The sequence below is a fragment of the Megalobrama amblycephala genome, linkage group LG1 (assembly GCF_018812025.1).
Source record: "Megalobrama amblycephala isolate DHTTF-2021 linkage group LG1, ASM1881202v1, whole genome shotgun sequence".
NCBI classification, from domain to species: Eukaryota; Metazoa; Chordata; class Actinopteri; order Cypriniformes; family Xenocyprididae; genus Megalobrama; species Megalobrama amblycephala.
This window is the reverse complement of record NC_063044.1, coordinates 34,108,685-34,127,175: the sequence shown is the minus strand read 5'-3', so window position 1 is coordinate 34,127,175 and position 18,491 is coordinate 34,108,685. Positions and strand designations below refer to the sequence as shown.

Here is an 18,491-nt window from a genome sequence, read left to right as displayed (position 1 = left end):
ACCTGTATCGATGTTAGCTCCCTTTTACTAGAACATTCATGAACAAACATTTCGAAATCCACATGCACAGATGCTTTAGCCTGTTCTATGTTGACTGTGTTTAACACATTCATGCAGGGAAGCATAAAAAGCTTCTCTTATACATGTGATGGAAACATTGCATCATCTTTAACACATCTAAAACACATGGTCCGTGTTCCTAAATACTTGTATTAAGCAACAGCAGACTTGCCACATACTCATGCCTGTCGGGGGCATTTATTATATATAATTTCCAGTTCAATGATATTTATGATCTCTTTCTTTGCCCAGATAATTCCAGTTGATCTGCTACGCTGAGGCCACCAACGACAACTTCAAAGGCTGAGACTCGTCTGACTAGATGTCGCTGATTTCAACAGCCATGACACATTTGTTTCACGGGCAAATTAAGAACGTGTTCTCGAGCTAATTATGGATGCTTAACGCAAATCTCAACTAATTAAACTAATCCCCCGTAAGTCAAATGATGAAGAGAGGGAGGATGTGATGACTATATGAAAGTCTCGTCAAGTATTTGGGAACACATACACCCTCTTTTTTTCTATGATTTTGTTTGGACTTACTATTAAGCTCTAGCCTAAAATACACATCAAAAGGCAGTTTTAAAAGCACTGCCATTTTTATTTTGCTGTCAGTCACATAGCTGAATGCACGACCTACAATTATTTAAGTGCTTATAGCAATGATGGCTGTATCCAGATATGCACAGACAGCACTGAAAATGAGAAAGTCCGTACTTTTAAGTGTGCAATAAAACAAAAGTATCATGATTCACTAATCTAATGTGTCATTAAACCACATCTTAAAGTGTACTGTTTCCATTTGCATGTAAGCGTTAGCATATCAAATTAATACCTTAAAATGAATTATTACTTTTACAACACTCTTCACCTTTCACATTCTACCCTGCTACGTGATGCTCACCGAAATAAAAACAGGAGCACCATGCAAAACTCTGTAATGAACTAAATCATGATGATCGTCCCTTCAGGGCTCGCTGCAAAATATATGTTCATGCAGAAGAAAAAGATTTACATTAAAAACACCAAATAAGTAAAGAAATAACTCAATTTACAAATTTAAATTGAATTGGCCACAATACACTGGATGTTGAATTGGAAGACCAAGAATTTGCTGAGCAGCAATTTGAAGGAATTGAATAATAGCATTCAGGAAACTTTTAAACAAGGCTGTCACACCAACAGTCTTGAAAAACTTTCCTTTCCTGTTAAAAATGGCACTTAATGCAGTTATATAAATTTCCATGAATTTTAAATGTACTTTCAATTCAAATGGACTTAAAATTATGCACCGTGAAGGTATTTAAAATTCTATTCAATCCTGAATGATGCACAGGTTGGAAGTTGTTACTGTCAACAAAATCATTAACTCAGCAGCGTTGTGGCTTTTAGAAGTCCCTCACTGAAAGACAGCAGCATGTAACAGCTTAAAAAAAAAAATTCAACAAAAATCAACCTTATGACTGAAAATCAGCTGAAAAATTTGGATACAGGAAACAACAGGAAACAGTATACCGTCCAGTCACCTGACATATTATTCAACATATTTGATTTGAGCAGTTCCATAAGTTACTTCAAAAAAGTAATCAATTACTAATTACTAAATAGATCAATGTTGTATTTAAAATACTTTTCTAATTACTCTGTCTGAAAAGTAATTTAACTACTCAATAAGTAACTTATTACTAATTACTTCTTAAAATCCCTATAAACCTTGACCGAATAGAAAGGAAACTCTTTTAATAATTTAGTCAAACATGGAAAAGTTAAGTAATTGGAATATTTCCATTCTGCAAAACAGCCACTCACTTCTGCCGACATCTTCAGACAGCGACTACGCAGCCAACTGGTGCAAAGTTGCGAACTCACGCACAACTTCACTACAGCTAACGATTTTAAAGAGGCAGCGTTCACTTTTACCTTTATACGACAAATTTAGATTTTAAATTCAATATTCATTTATACAGAACTGTTGAACTAATTTACAGTATGTAACGCAAGTGCATTATAAGTAACTGTAATTAAGTTACCTAAAAATGAACAGCAATCCCTTACTTTACTTTTCAGTGGATAAGTAATTTAATTACAGTAACGCTTATCTTATCAAGCGAAACGATCTGTCATTTTCGAAAAAAAATGTAAATGTATATGCTTTATATAAACAAATGATTGCCTTTGTAAGTGCTACCGCATTTCCGTATTCTTCAAAAAGCTTACGCTGTATATCCTACGCCTTCCCTATTCTACTTACGGAAAAAATTTAACTGGCGCTGCATTCATTCTGTAAGTAGAATAGGGAAGGCGTAGGATATAAAGCGTAAACATTTTGAAGAATACGGAAATGCGGTTTTGGTGGAAGCACTTACAAAGGCGATTTTTTGTTTATATAAAGCATATACATTTAAAAAAAATTTCAAAAATGGCCGATCATTTCGCTAGATAAGACCCTTATTCCTCGTCTGATATCATTTAAAGCCCTTTGAAGCTGCACTGAAACTGTCATTTTGACCTTCAACCGTCTGGAGGCCATTGAAGTCCACTATAAGGAGAATAATCCTGGAATGTTTTCATCAAAAACCTTAATTTATTTTCGACTGAAGAAAGAAAGACATGAACATCTTGAATGACATGGGGGTGAGTAAATTATCAGGAAAATTTTATTTGAAAGTGAACTAATCCTTTAATAGTCAATAAATGAGAAAACCTGCATTACTAACTTGGAAAAGTAACTCAGATATTTTAATGTGTTACTTTAATAGTTATTTGAAAAAAGTAATCTGATTACATAACTTGCATTACTTGTAATGTGTTACCCCAACTCTGCATATCACAGGTAGCATGTAAACTGGGATGCAGTCATTGACATTAGGTGTAGTGCAGCATGCCAGCCACAAGGGGGCTAAAAGGATACAATATATAGCTCTGTGTTTGCACACTACATCAAAGGACACATCTAAAAGGGCACAGCAGCTAAATCTGCTGGACTGCATGCATACTACACACACACAGTCTACCTTCCCTTTGAGATGTCAGATGAGGCCAGCCATTGTGATTGGCGCCTGGCCGTTAACAGGTGGATGGGGATAATTGAATGAGATGAGAGTGTGGGATCAAAGAGCTGTGGGGGCAGATCGTGGAGGTGCTGCTGCCCCTCAGCCTGATTAAAGCCCATGTCCTGACCTGCAGCTGCTCACAACGGCCCCAGTCTCAGGGACACGTCCTCATCCACACCACTTAAAAACACAAGGCCAAAGCATTCATGTGTACTTGACTCAAACCTTGGACTCAGGAACACATCTGATGTCTCTTATGGCCGTCGCTGCCGCTGTCACATTTGGCAACGGTTGGAAACTCTGGCTAATGTTTCTGGTGAACACATAAAACCAAAACAGACAGAGGGGGAGGTTCACATGAGGAAACTAGGTCTTTAGATGATCTGAACATGTGAGTGGCCACAAGTGTGATTTTTAGGGTGTTCTGGATGTATGTGTTCTGATTGGTTGTAAGTGTATTACTAGACTGTTGTTATTGTGTGGTCACTAAAGGTGCGGTCACATTAGCAAAATTTTCATTATTTTTCTATTGTCAATAGTGTAGTGATATGATGCACAGCTTACGCAGAAGTCACAGAAATTTCATGACCAACTGAAGCCGATGCAAAATACATACTTCACCCCTGTATGTACGATTCCCAATCATGTGAACTCATATGAACTCCTTACTGAATTTCACCAGCAAAAATATGCAGATCAACAGTAAATGTGACCGAACGTTAAAGTTCAATAACAATAACTATAAAGATAACTATAACTATATTTCTGTCCACACTAATGAACAATAACGGTCTGTTTATTCTAAGCTCATGCGCTGCGGTTTTAAAGTGTGCACAACATGTTTTTGTTGTTCTTGTTGCATTTACACATTTTAACCAGCAGATGTCCTCAGCATGATATGTTTGGAGAGAATAGCTAGTGTAATCTATCTAATCTACCAGCAAATGTAGCTGATGAAGTCAACATAGTGGAATAAAATTAAAAACACCTAGTCTTTTTCACCACAACTTCAAAGGAAGCAAGATAATGTTGCTGAAATTAGTGCTGGATACCTGAGGTAATTTTATGTTACACTGATTGCTAGCCTGGCATAATGATCTCTTCGTTAATACTTCCCACCATTTATTCCGAGGGCATGACTGATTGTTTTCTATATATCCATTTTCTTTAAAGTATCCTTGAAAAGGGGGTTTGACTTGTCAAACAGTGGTGGCTTTTTCTGGACCTCTGCGATTATCCAATTCCAATATTCCAATGTGTCTGCCATTTTAAATGCGCGAGCCCTTAAATTAGAATGAATTCTGATTGTCTGTCAGTGATTTATCGTTCAACAACTGGACAAAAGTTGCATGCTGGAAACTCACAAACTCTAAACATTTCAGAAATATTGGTAAATTTGTTTTTTTTTTTTTTTAAACTAAAACTAAAACTGTCTTAGTAATTTGGACAACACTTGGGTGAATTCTGTTGGTCGATCATGGGTTTTTATGAAGTTTCCAGTAATTCACATTTCTCATGTGGTGGAATATATATTATAATATGGCTGCTAGTGGTTTTCAACATTTTTGACATGAAGGCCCCTTATTGTGACAAAGATGCTTATTTATTTTTTTTAATAGAATCTCAAGAGTATTGATAAATTATTTAACCACAATTTATTTTGAGAAAAAAAGAAGAATTAATATATTAATACAACTTTATTAATTTAAGTACTTTTAAGTCATCCTGCATGGCCCCCTGTGAGGTTTGCAGAGGCCCTCTGATTGAGAACCACTTGGTGTCCTGGGTGATCAGTCACTAAGACACTGCTAGGCAGTTAAATGCTGCAATCTGTGCGATATGAGGTGTCATTTAAGTATGAGCAACAACAATAGTGAAGCATGCCTCAGCAAACACCACTAATGATATAAAGTTCATATAATAACCCATAACTGACAACAAGATGTGAAACTCTTCTTGCGGCACTAAACACACATCAACAGACGTCTCTGAGAACACCTCTTAATGCTCTCAGATCTGTTACACACAGCCTTTCTAAACTCAACTGATATGATTCAAGAGACAAATTTAAGTGAAGAACGCCATCAGGTGGACAAACTTGGAACTGTCAACACTTTGACAATACTGTAATTTTAACATCCACTCTTCATCCAAAAAAATCTTTATTGACTTTAATGGTTCCATGAAGGACTTTGGCATCCATATCCACATTCCACAAACTCAGTTACATAATGTAAGAAAAAAATTGTTGTTGTTTTTTTTTTAATTAAAATATTTATAAATTAAATTCAAAATATGTAAAGGTTGATGCATATTTTACAGATGTACTAGGGCTGTGTATCACGAATAATCTGGCGAGACGATACATATCACAATACAGGGTTTACGATACGATATATTGCAATGTATTCATACTGTAAGAAAGGCGATATATTGCGATATTTCTAGTATCCTCAATTAAGAAGAGGATCTAATTTTAGAAAAAACTTAAAATGAGTCCACACTTCACCCTTGCGCTTCTCCGCGTCATAGTTTATGTTCTGAGATAACACAGCCATCTAGTAGTCAGGTTTAAACGAACACAAAGCCGCTGACATGAATCTTGGATGTAAACAAACATAATATCGCAATAGTCATGTATCGATATTTTCTTACACCCCTACTTTACAATCTAAAAAAAATATATATTTTTTTAATATATCTTTTTTTTTATCACAGTACATAAGACAGCTGTCTCATATTACAAGCTTCTGAAATGTTATGTCATCTAAATAAAAATGCACTAATTTGCCTACATTTCATTTCGTTTTTACGGAGGGGATTTTTTTTCTCACATAAATCAGAAAATACTGTCAACAGCCAGAGAAAAGAAAAAAATCAAATAAAAGTTTTATAAATCAGGCAAATTATATATTATGAACAACCCCCTTTTGTTTTATATACTTCTTTTGGTTTCAGGGGAAATATGACACAGGCATGTCCTTTTTGTTACAGTCACCCAATTTAACATTTTCACATTTCATTTTACATCAACAATCTGAAACGTCCATATGCAGGCAGAAATAAAGTGTCTGAAAAGCATAAAACATCAAATTTATGGCTTAAAAGAAGCATGTGCAATTCCCCCCTCCAAAAAAAAAACACCACTTGTGTTATATTTAGACATAATGATTGTATGCAAAAACATTAAAACTTCAAACAATGTTCAACAGCAAAGGATTAAAGACAAACAAGAAAAGAAAAGAAAAACTCCCATGAAAACCACAAAAGCAGAAGAACTGTTATATCATCACCTGACTGACTGAAAGCAAACACAGCCACATCAGAGAAGAGCCGAGAGCTCGACGCTTTAATCTGATCTAAATGAGAGTGACACATAAAAGACGCGGCTGCAATTTTCTCCAGCAGGACTTGAGTCTGTGATCTAAATGCCTTTAATGGTCTTCTCCAAATCAAGCACTGAAGCACAAGTCCAGGCTTTCAAGCAGATGGACTTCCTCTATCTGCTGACTGCTCTGATTGAGAGAGCTCTGATTTCAGAAGAACCAGTTTAATCTTCAGCTCTGAGGGTCAATGACTTGAACTGCAGATCAACACAGGCCTGCTACTGCCAAGCATTCACTTGTGTGGCTAAACACAAGCATGTGTCTTTGGCAGTGATTTTGTCTAGCATAGTTGAGGTTTCAAGATCTTTTCACACCAAGAGCGACACGAGTCGACAAACAACATCTCCTCCAAAGCATTCACACCACAATTTTTACTACTCCTAACACTCATACAATAAAACACAAATATCACTTCATACTTGGTAGAAATCCTTTTTTTTTTAAATTGATTTGAAAAGATTTGTTGCTGCAAAAGTTCACAGTCAGTGTCTAGAGATCCTGGTAAACATCTTCCTGTACTAAATAGCAAAGCATAATGTCATAACTGCACATAGTGTAATTAATATTACATTATTAATAAAATTAAATGTTCATAATGTAATAATTTTCTAAAAATGTAAAAAAAAAATAATAATAATAATGCTCATAATGTGATTAACAGAAATGAATTACTTTATGAACTCACCAAAAACCTTTTCATAATTTTTCAAACCCAATAAATAGTATTTAGTATTAGGCATACAATTTATGAAGGCTTGTTTCTGCCATTGAATAAAAAAAATAAAAAAATAAAAAAAATAAAAGGTAATTGCAACTTTTTATCTCACAATTCTGACTTTTTTTTCTCAGAATTGCGTGATGTAAACTTGCAATTCTGAGAAATAAAATAAGAATTGTGAGATATGAACTAGCAATTGCGAGGAAAAAAGTCAGAATTACGACTTTTTATCTCACAATTCTGAATTTATAACTCGCAACTGCTAGTTCATATCTCACGATTCTGACTTGCAATTGGGAGTAAAAAGTCAGAATGTGAGATAAAAAGTCACAATTAACTTTTAAATTTGTTTTTATATACATTTTTTATATTATATATACTGATATATGACAGTGAGTGATAACAACACTAAGTACAACATATAGCCTACACCAGTGGTTCCCAAACTTTTTAGCTTGGAGTACCCCTTGAAGGGATTACCATCCTTCTGCGTACGCTCTCTCTTCCACTTCGACTGCAGTCACACCTTTACCATTAAGGGACAATATTTGCCCCCTAAATTGATTTTCCAGTGCATTTTTTTACCTTTATGAATAACTTTATAAAATAAATAACGTTTTAAATAAAAAAATGTTCAATAGAGAAATATGCAATGATGGTAAAACGAAGTAAAATTTTTAAATATTAAACTAAAACCGCCAGTAGGTGGCAGCAAGTCACTGTTTTTATGAGTGAGTCATCGAGTCATTCATTCAGTATCGAAGCAAGTGGCTGTGAATGAATCATTGAATCATTGAGTCTCACATCAAACTCTTCGTTCAAAGCCGCAGAATTGTTCGCGAAACACAGACGTGTGTTGTAGTTCTGCTGTGGTTTTCTTTAGAACTAATATTTCATTGCAAAATAGAGTAAATACTGACAGTACTGTGTTTAAAATGTATGTTTTATTTTTTGACCTGTTGTATAATAATGTCACGTTTGCAGTCATGTGGATATTTGGGAACAATTGCGTTCTTGCTCGTTATCATCATTAAATACAAGAACTCACACAAGGTATGTTTTTGTATCTGAGAAAGTTTGAGTTGAGGCAGCAGATTCTGCATGCAATCTATCATATGCATGCTGCTTGTGTGGATACAGTCATTTTTTATTGCAAATGATGAGGTAATTTGATTAAATGTACTGGATTTATGACATTTTGGCAGTTAGAAAAACATGCTCGATTTTAATATTATTTTAAGGTAGAATTAAATGAACTATCAGCATTTTGTTCATGTACCCCCTTTTGGCACCTCAAAAAAAAAAAAAAAAAAAAAAAAAAAAAAAATCAATATAGCAAAATAAAAATAAAAACTTTTTAAAACCAGTGATTAAAAAAATAATAACAGTAAATGAATAAACAAAGCAGATCATAATCACAAAATTAGTAAAATGTTGAGCCTATGTAATTTTAATGTAATAACCTATTCACCTTATTCCTGACTAGCCTACTGCATTTCGAAGCCTCACATCTCTTTCCAGGTTTGTTTTCACAGGTAAATACAATTTATTATCTGTAAAAATGATGGAAATCACTTTGAAATAGTATCACGCAAAGCTGAAGTTCATGAATATTTTTTATTAAGGCAACCTATATTACATAATACAGACATATATCACTATATCACTATAGTGATATATCACTTACATATATTACATATATCATTATAGTTATGTTTAACCCTTCCGTTATTGCGGTGGAAAGAATCGTGCTTTTTCATGGCCTGTTGAAAGTACCTTGTTGATGTGTTTACACTATGTCCTATTAATGTTCAATGGTTGAAGGGTGAGTAGAATAATGTCATCTCATTGTACCCAGTTTAAAAAAAAAACGTATTATTGCGTTCATAGAGCAAGCCTTTTAGCTTAAGGTAGGTTAAAAAATAAATAAGGTGGTTTAAAAAATATTACTATGTTTTATACGTTATCATGTTGAAAGAAAACTATTATATTATATAATATATATATTACATTGTAAACACTATTTCACTTATTATGTTCAAAGGTTTTAGTGTGTTCATAATGTAACATTTACTCAAACAATAACCATTATATGTAAAAAAAATAAAAAAAAAAAAAAAATATATATATATATATATTACATTATGAGCTAATTTTTTGATTTTTTTTTTTTTTTTTAACATTTTATTACATTAAAAAGGCAATACCTATTACATCATGTACAGTTGTAAGATTATGCTTAACATGGGCAATGGAGTGTCTTACAAGTGGATGTGGACACCTGGCTTGACACTCAAAACCTAATCATTAAACCGTCAGTGACGGTTTGACAGGATATTATCAACTGAGTCATGAACAGTGGGGCTGAGGATGTTTTGAACTCTGTGAATGACTTCTCAGTGCAGTGAACAAACACAGAGCGAACATCAAAGCATTGTGAGAGTGTCGGCTCGGCTGATAATGGCGCTGATATTGATATAAGCAGTTTTATACCACAGATAGTGACGTACTGTATACAGATGTGCTAGAAAATTTGTCAGTGTTCTTTATTTCTGCATACATTTGACCAACATTAAGATCAGACCTTCATCTGATATAGAAAAACACTTACACAGAGACCGTGATGAAATGTTGTTCTTATTACAATGACTCTGTGGGATATTCCAGTTGCTGCATTTGGTGATTAAATATACTATAAGTGGCTGCAAGTATGTCACAGTACTCATAAAAGAGTAGGTAAAAAGTACCTGGATGACCAACTACTTTCGGCAAAATTTCTGAAGTGTGCATTCGATGTACACTTTACTATCCCGTGAGGCCACAGGAGAGGATTTGTGAATGGCAGTGAAGCGACGCAACCGATGCTGGTGTAACAGTGACAACATGGCGGATGTAGTACTTCCAGATTACATAATACACACATAATGCAGTTTTTTGCCGGTTGAGAGGTAATTGACCCTTCGCCGGGAGTTTGATTGACAAGCGATCTAACTAATCATAACGCAGAATCTGCCATTTTGTCCGACAAAGCAGTCAGGAGTTAGAAGATTCACCTCGGTGGACTTGAACTTGAAAAATGTGTATGTGTATTTCCTCTTTCCGTGTTTTAAACAACATTCCTTCTCATGTTCATTCATGTTTATTTGATGCTATGAATTAACTAGACGGAGAGATAATTGGTTCTCGAACCGCGCTACAGCAATCTGTCACAACCTATGGTCACAACACATTAAAAAAAAAAATTTATTTCTTAAAAAACTACACAGTTTGAAAGCTGGGACTTTGTTTAGTATCATAATTAACCTGCTCTGTCTTGTCTGTCGACGTGTCGTCAGTGTCCTCTTTGCTCCGCGATGTATTTTTCACTGCGTGTGGTGTGACAGCGCCATGGCTTGTCGGACAAAGCAACAGTAACTAAGGGGAGGCGGGTCTTTGCGAAGTGTCAATTACTTTTTCAAAATAAGTAGAGAGTATGCGAAATCGTGTACTGTCGAGTAGGTACTACATTTGAATTTAAATGTATTTCACGACTGTTGAAAAAGTAACTTCTATATAGTAGGAATGTGTGTAGTATGAATGAATTCAGGCGTACTACATCCGCCATGTTGTTACTGTCACATGAAATACCAGTGTCAGTCAATGGTTATGTCCCTTCACCTCCATTCACAAATCCTCTCCCGTGGCCTCATGGGATAGTGAAGTGTCCATCATGTGCACACTTCAGAATCTGACCAGAAGTAGTAAGTCATCCGGGTACTTTTCGCCTACTGTTTTTCGAATACTGTGAATTCGGACATACTACTCTGTTCGCATACTGTTTTTGCGTACTACGTAGTAGAGAAGAATTTAATTTTGGACGCAGCGTTTGTATGAGCAGTTAATGGTGTAACTGATAATGTGTCCCAGGCAATTTCCTACAGATCTGTTCTAGTTTCATGTCTCTTTGCATCACTCCTTACTCTCTTTCTTCACACAGAAAAAAAAAAAAAACTCAAATCTATATTTTTGTTATTATATTATTTATCATTCAGGGTTCCCAAATGTCAAATTCGGGAACCCCCGAATGGGTTCTGTCATAGTGTTCATTTAGTCAGCTATTTTTAATTTAGTCTTAGTCCTGTGTCAAGTGTGATTTAACATATTTAGTCAACCATGTCCTGTTTTTGTTTAGTCAAGTTTAGTCAACTAAGGCCCGGTTTTACAGACAGGGCTTAGATTAAGTCAGGATTAGACCTTAGTTCAATTAGGACATTTAAGTAGCTTTCATAAACAAACAAAAAAAACATTACTGGTGTGATCTTGAGACAAAACAATGGCACTAACATATTTTAAGTCAGTACAAGTTGCTTTCTGTTAAAACAGCTCAAACATGCTTTTTAGTCTGAGACTAGGCTTAAAGGGTTAGTTCACCCAAAAATGAAAATTTTGTCATTTATTTCTCACCCTCATGTTGTTCCACAACCGTAAGACCTTTGTTAATCTTTTAACAAAGATATTTTTTCACAAATTAAGATATTTTTGTTGAAATCCGATGGTTCAGCGAGGCCTCCATAGCCAGCAATGACACTTCCTCTCTCAAGATCCATTAATGTACTAAAAACATATTTAAATCAGTTCATGTGAGTACAGTGGTTCAATATTAATATTATAAAGCAACAAGAATATTTTTGCCAAAAAAACAAAATAACAACTTATTTTGGGCCAGTTGTTCAAAAGTAATCTGATCGGATTTTGGCCATTGGATTGGATCAAATCTTGAAAATGGGTTGTTCAAAAGGAAAAAGGGATTCTGAAATCAGATTAGATCACGGAATCCAATCCTAGTTTTAATCTGGATCAAACCTTCAGTTTGTGTTGTTCAAAACTTGTCAGTAGGATTTGGATAACTTTGATCCAAAAAAACAGGATTATCCTGATCCCAACAGGGGGTAGGATTTCAAGGTGGATTCCAGGAGGAAAATGTAGTAAAACTTTAAAACTGTTCAAAAAATACAACATTTATATCATGTAGTATACATACACATTTTTTATTTTGCTCTTGATTAGTTTAACTGTTAAATAAATTAGAAATAGACATTAACCTACATATTTAGCCTTTCGGTAACCTACTGTAAAGTAAAAAAGATTTTGGTGCCATAAAACAATCCCCAAACAGCTGTAAATATCCAACAAAAATATTATATTTAATTCAAAACCCATATTCTCTCTATCATCATGTCCCTTTAGGGGCTCCATAGAGCACTGGTAATCCAGATTTGGTAATCTGGAAAAGTGTGTATCTGGATCATGGTGATCCAATCCAATTTTTCTTTGAAAACCAGCACAAAAGTAAGATGGATTACCTGATCCTGGATAGCAAAACATGGGATTTCCAAATCCAGATCATTCTGATCCAGATTAAACTTTTTGAACAACTGGCCCATAGTTATGGCCGATTTCAAAACACTGCTTCATGAAGCTTTGGAGCATTATGAATCAGCGTATTGAATATTCTCATCGCTTTATAATATTAATATTGAACCACTGTACTCACATGAACTGATTTAAATATGTTTTTAGTACCTTTACAGATCTCGAGAGAGGAAATGTCATTGCTCCCTATGTAGGCCTTACGGAGCCATCGGATTTCAACACAAATATCTTAATTTGTGTTCCGAAGATTAACAACGGTCTTACGGGTGTTTCTACAAATCTAGAAAGAGCCAGGATATTTTTTAATATAACTCGACTCAAAGAAGAAAGTCACATACACCTAGGATGGCTTGAGGGTGAGTAAATCATGGGATCATTTTCATTTTTTGGTGAACTATCCCTTTATTGAATCATCGCATTTCAACACAGCAGTGCTTAGTCAAGATTAACAGGAGGTGGAGTGTCATACCTGTATGTGTTTGAGAGGGGTGAGGTGGACCATGTGCCATCAGCCTGACCCAACTCACCAGACACCCAGTCAGGCAGCTCTGCAGATTTCTGCTCCTGCTGTGAGCTTCCCAACAACGGCTCGTCAAAATAGATGGACTAAAAACAGGAAAACACACCAGCTCAACAATCACCGCTGATTCTAGGTCTCAAACACTGACTCATGGCGTTATGTTGCCTTCTACAAGTCAAGATAAAGACATGCATGAAGATGAAAGCTAAATGTCAGTGCAGTATTTACCATGTACGTGGGTAAAGTCTTGAGGCTGCCCGCTTCAGGTTTGTGGGTAAAGGGACCCTCTAAAACTCCTTTCCTGAGCATGTGCAGAAGGAGTCGGGCGTACATGTTACGATTCTTCCTTACAGTCAGTCCAGAACCACAAGTCACAGGATCACACAGCTTTTTAATCCACAGCGCACACCGCTGCCGCTCTGATGGGCAAATTATTTTTGTAAAAGATGATGAAAATTTTCTGATAATTTACTCACCCCCATGTCATCCAAGATGTTCATGTCTTTCTTTCTTCAGTCGAAAAGAAATTAAGGTTTTTGATGAAAACATTCCAGGATTTTTCTCCATATAGTGGACTTCAATGGAGCCCAAACGGTTGAAGGTCAAAATTACAGTTTACAGCGATCCCAGACGAGAAATAATGGTCTTATCTAGAGAAACCATCGCTCATTTTATAAATTTTTTTTTTAAATTTATACGTTTTAACCAAAAATGCTCATCTTGAACTAGCTCTCTTCTTCTCTATTAGAATAGAGGGTATGCATGTGACGTCACCATCGACCGTTAGGACTGCGGTCACGCCCACTGAGTGGCACAAAGACTGAGCAGCAGCATTGGTTTTCAGTGTGAATGCAGCGAAAAACACACAAAACTTTGTGATTGACTGTACAAATTGCTTTGACACAAAAAACCTGAGGTATATATTTAAAGACTGCCGAAAGCTACAGAAAAAAGAAGCAAATGAATCACTGCAATTCACAGAAACAGCTGTACTCCAGTAGAAAAACATGGATTTGCAGTTATCATTTTGTGTCGAAATGATGGATTTTGAGGTAAAATCATATGTATTGTATTGTTATATATTGTGTTGACAACTCATCAATTAAATAGTTACCATCATATATTCTGCATAATTGGGTGTTTTTAAATAAACACTGTCAAAAATTATACAAGTTTTAGGGCTGGACAATATGACGATATATATAACATTGATACAAGTGATTACTTGGATTTAAACCTACCTATATTGTAGTTATATAAAATATTAACAGGCAGATTTGCTTTATGTGTTTCCCCGGCGTCGAAATCAGGCACATATAAATGTCAGGAAACACGATTCCTGGCTACATGTCAATATCCATGGATTAGGTTTATTTGACGTGTTTTAAGGAATACTTTCGAGTCAAACCTTTAGTGTAATCGTTTATTTTACTCGTGTTTTCACAGTTTCCCCTATTAAATCCAGTCACGCGGCAGGTTCTTTTGCCACTCAGTCCAGCTGAGGGAACGCGTTTCGGCGGGAAAGTGACGTCGATGCATACCCTCTATTCCGGCAGTGTAAACACTGCTAAGTGTATTACTGCCCTCCACAGGTCAAAGTTTGAACTAAATTGTCATATACAATATGCTAGTGCAAGTATATAACAATTGGTTCAAACTTTGACCAGCATCTACACTGCCGGAATTCAAATAGAGAAGAAGAAGAGAGCTAGTTCAAGATGAGCATTTATTGTTAAAACGTATAGAAGTTTTGTTTTGGTTTTTGTTAAGAAAATGAGCGATGGTTTCTCTAGATAAGACCCTTATTTCTCATCTGGGATTGTGTAGAACGTTTTGAAGCTGCACTGAAACTGTAATTTTGACCTTCAACCATTTGGGCTCCATTGAAGTCCACTACATGGAGAAAAATCCTGGAATGTTTTCATCAAAAACCTTAATTTCTTTTCGACTGAAGAAAGAAAGACATGAACATCTTGGATGACATGGGGGTGAGTAAATTATCAGGAAAATTTTATTTAAAAGTGGACTAATCCTTTAAATATGTACTGTGTGTTCTCACCTGTCTTGTGTGACAGTTTAAGCACATATGGCTTCATGTCCACCAGGTAATGATCAAACTCAGAGTCCAGAATGCCAAAGGAGTCCTGATCACTCATGTTTCTCCTAAATACAACAAAAGTCAAATTAAAACATCCTGCACTTTACTGTATACTTCAGAAAAAAGAATGCAATTTTAGCTACAGTATGTATTACTGATACATATATTATCATAGCAGACAGCCACAACTGACAGACATGTCATGTTTTGTCAGCCTACAGAATACAGTCCAGTGAGTCTTATGAATACATAAATAGTAATCGTTATGTGATGTAGTTAGTGTACATAGTTTATATTAGCTCACCAGTTAGCAAAGCTCATTCACAAATATTGAGAAGCGCAACTTCTGTTTTTAACTTCTGTGATATGTTTATATATACTGCTAATGTAAACGTAAGTATATGTCTGAGATAAATACTTGTTGAGCATTAAGTCATTATGGATAATAAAAATTATAATAATGTCTTCCTGTAGTGTTGTCTGTAGCTGTGATTGTGCGCTGTCCCCCACTTGTTGCTAGTTTACGCTCCCACACCGTTTCAAACTGACACACTGTGAAGTCATATATCACGCTCAACTTTCTGATTTCAAAATAAAAGTCTCAAAGAACTAGCTGTTGTAATATCTTTTTTTTCTTTCTATATTAAACATAAGCCATCCACGTGCTCATTACAACAGCTTGTACATTACAGCTTTAAAATTCAGCAATATCACTTACATTAAGTAAACTTTATTTAGCTGTTGTTTCTATTTTACCTTTATATTTTATATTAAATTATAAAATGCACTTTATACTTTTAATTTGAAGACTTTTACTCCTAGTAATGACAGGAAAGGAGATCATTATTTGTGGCTTCATTCCGGTTCTCGCGAGGAGCGTTTCCGTTCCCTAGCAACCAAAAAAAAAAATCGCATGTTAAACAAACCCGTATCATATCACTGCTGTTCAATGTCTGCCATTTAGAATGAATGTGTTAAGTTTAGTTTAACCTGATTTTTAGGGAACTTAATTATGTTTTTTTTTGAATGAAGAACAGCTTTTATTAGAAACAAATAAAAACTATAATATATACTAAACCACATTCTTAACTGCATAAAAAACTCTGAGCTTGTGAGCTTGCAGTTGAAGCTATCTATCAATCAGTCTATCAATCTATCTACCTATCTGTCTGTCTATCTATCTATCTATCTATCTATCTATCTATCTATCTATCTATCTATCTATCCATCTGTCTGTCTGTCTGTCTGTCTATCTGTCTATCTGTCTGTCTATCTATCTATCTATCTATCTATCTATCTATCTATCTGTCTGTCTGTCTGTCTGTCTATCTGTCTGTCTGTCTGTCTGTCTGTCTATCTATCTATCTATCTATTTGTCTGTTTGTCTATCTATCTGAATATCTATCTGTCTATCTATCTGTCTATCTATCTATCTATCTGCCTATCTATCTATCTATCTATCTATCTATCAAATTCAAATTCAAAATTGCTTTATTGGCATGACTGTAAATCATACAATATTGCCAAAGCATTAAACATTTACATTTGCACAGCAGTTAATGCAGTTCTCAAAACAATTAGTACAAATTGCAAAACCTAGTTGATAACCTGCAAAAGCGTGTCACTTGCTCAAAATGGATAGGTCATTCCTCAAAAGCAAGTATTTGTGTCAATGAAAGTGTCAGTGTCATCAAGATGAAAAGTCCCGACACCATTGTTTATGAACAAGATAGTCAAATGGCTTTGTCATGTTTTCATTATGACAGTTTACTCTGTCAATGTTTTCCAATGCAAAAAAGTCAGATCTTGGTGACACTACCTGAAAATGCTCAAGACAGCACTATATACTATTTGCACAGCCATTTGAAAAATACAGTAAAGTTACACATTACTGTATTTAGTGAGGTAACTGAGTACAAGACACTGAATATGTATGTTTCACATTTTATATGCTCTTTTCAATTCTACTGTATAACACTATCAAATATTATAACATAACTTAAACTTAAATTAACAGTGTAACACATTAGAACATGTCAGAACATTTGGTACTACAGTGTTTAAACAAATATATACACACACACACATACTGGTCACAATGGTGGACGGTAGGGAAACACAGATCAGGTCAGACACACACATTACACACATTCACCTGCTGTCTCTCAGGCTGTGGCACGTCCACACGTATCTCGCAGCTAGTGCTGCTGCCGGTCCCTCTCCTAATATTAACTTTATTTGCTTTACTTCAGTCATGGCTGTAAAGTTCTTTATTGAGTTACTGGATTTTGTGAAGTAGAGATCTCTAATTGATATGTATTTTTGACAGTGAAGGAGGTGCATCTCTGTCTCGATCTCTCCTGTCCTACAGTGAACACACACCCTTTGTTCTCTGGGTAACCAGCTCTTTCTGTGTCTGCCGGTCTCGATGGCTAGACTGCTCACTGAGCCTGTACTTGGTCAGGATCCATCTCTGTTTTGTGTCTTTGACACTTTCCTCATCCCAATGTTCCACATATGTGTTTTTAGATTGTTTGAAAATTTGGCTTATTTTGATGTTCGGATGAGAAGCAGTGCTGGTCTGAGACTGGTTAGTGTTAGTAGAGTTAGTCAGGTTAGTAAGTCTCAGAATCAGCTGACTGAGGGGACTCTTTTCGGGGTTCAGTTCTTGGGTTTGTAATGCTTTAAAATGTAGCGATTCTGTGGGACTTGATTTTAGATGCATCCAGAATTTGAGAGATCTTTTTTGCATATTAATAATTAATGGGAATCGGCCTAATTCTGCCCTACATGCATTATTGGGTGTTCTTCTTTGTAGTTTTAGGATCATTTTGCAGAATTCTGTGTGTAGGGCTTCTGTTGGATGCCTGTCCCATCTAGTGTAGCTCTGATGAGTGGACCCCAAACCTCACTTCCATACCGCGCAATGGGCAGAATCACACTATCGAAGATTTTACACCAGATTGGAATTGGTAAATCAATGTTTTGGAATCTTTTCTTGATGGCATATAGAGCTCTTCACGCTTTATCTTTGAGAGCATTCACTGCCATACTGAAACTCCCCGATGCAGTGATGATCAGACCGAGGTAAGTATGCATCGTGTGTTCTAGGGCGGTGCTGCCTAAACTGAACTGGTATTTGTGTTCCTGACATCTGGGCTTTTTCTGGAAGACCATAACGTTGGTCTTCTTGAGGTCCAGGTTCTGCTGTAGTCCCTGTGCAGTGGGTGACAGCAGCACCA

At 35.6% G+C, this 18,491-nt stretch overlaps 1 protein-coding gene across 6 annotated transcripts in view; it reads right to left on the bottom strand.

The window, feature by feature from the left end:
* The window catches only part of cep112 (centrosomal protein 112), a 193,814-nt gene extending 178,017 nt beyond the window's left edge, over positions 1–15,797 (bottom strand). For 5 of the 6 annotated variants that reach the window (XM_048190649.1, XM_048190658.1, XM_048190676.1 and 2 more), the window contains exons 1-4: positions 15,554–15,797; positions 15,211–15,314; positions 13,380–13,570; positions 13,101–13,237 (exon numbers count right to left, since the gene is read on the bottom strand). In XM_048190649.1, coding sequence (XP_048046606.1) covers positions 13,101–13,237; positions 13,380–13,570; positions 15,211–15,314; positions 15,554–15,570 — 449 coding nt within the window. In that variant the 5' untranslated portion in view covers positions 15,571–15,797. Of the gene's footprint in view, positions 1–13,100; positions 13,238–13,379; positions 13,571–15,210; positions 15,315–15,553 lie in introns of those variants that run through there. The other variant, XM_048190694.1, reaches the window with a different exon arrangement.
* Between the last annotated feature and the right edge of the window lie 2,694 nt (positions 15,798–18,491).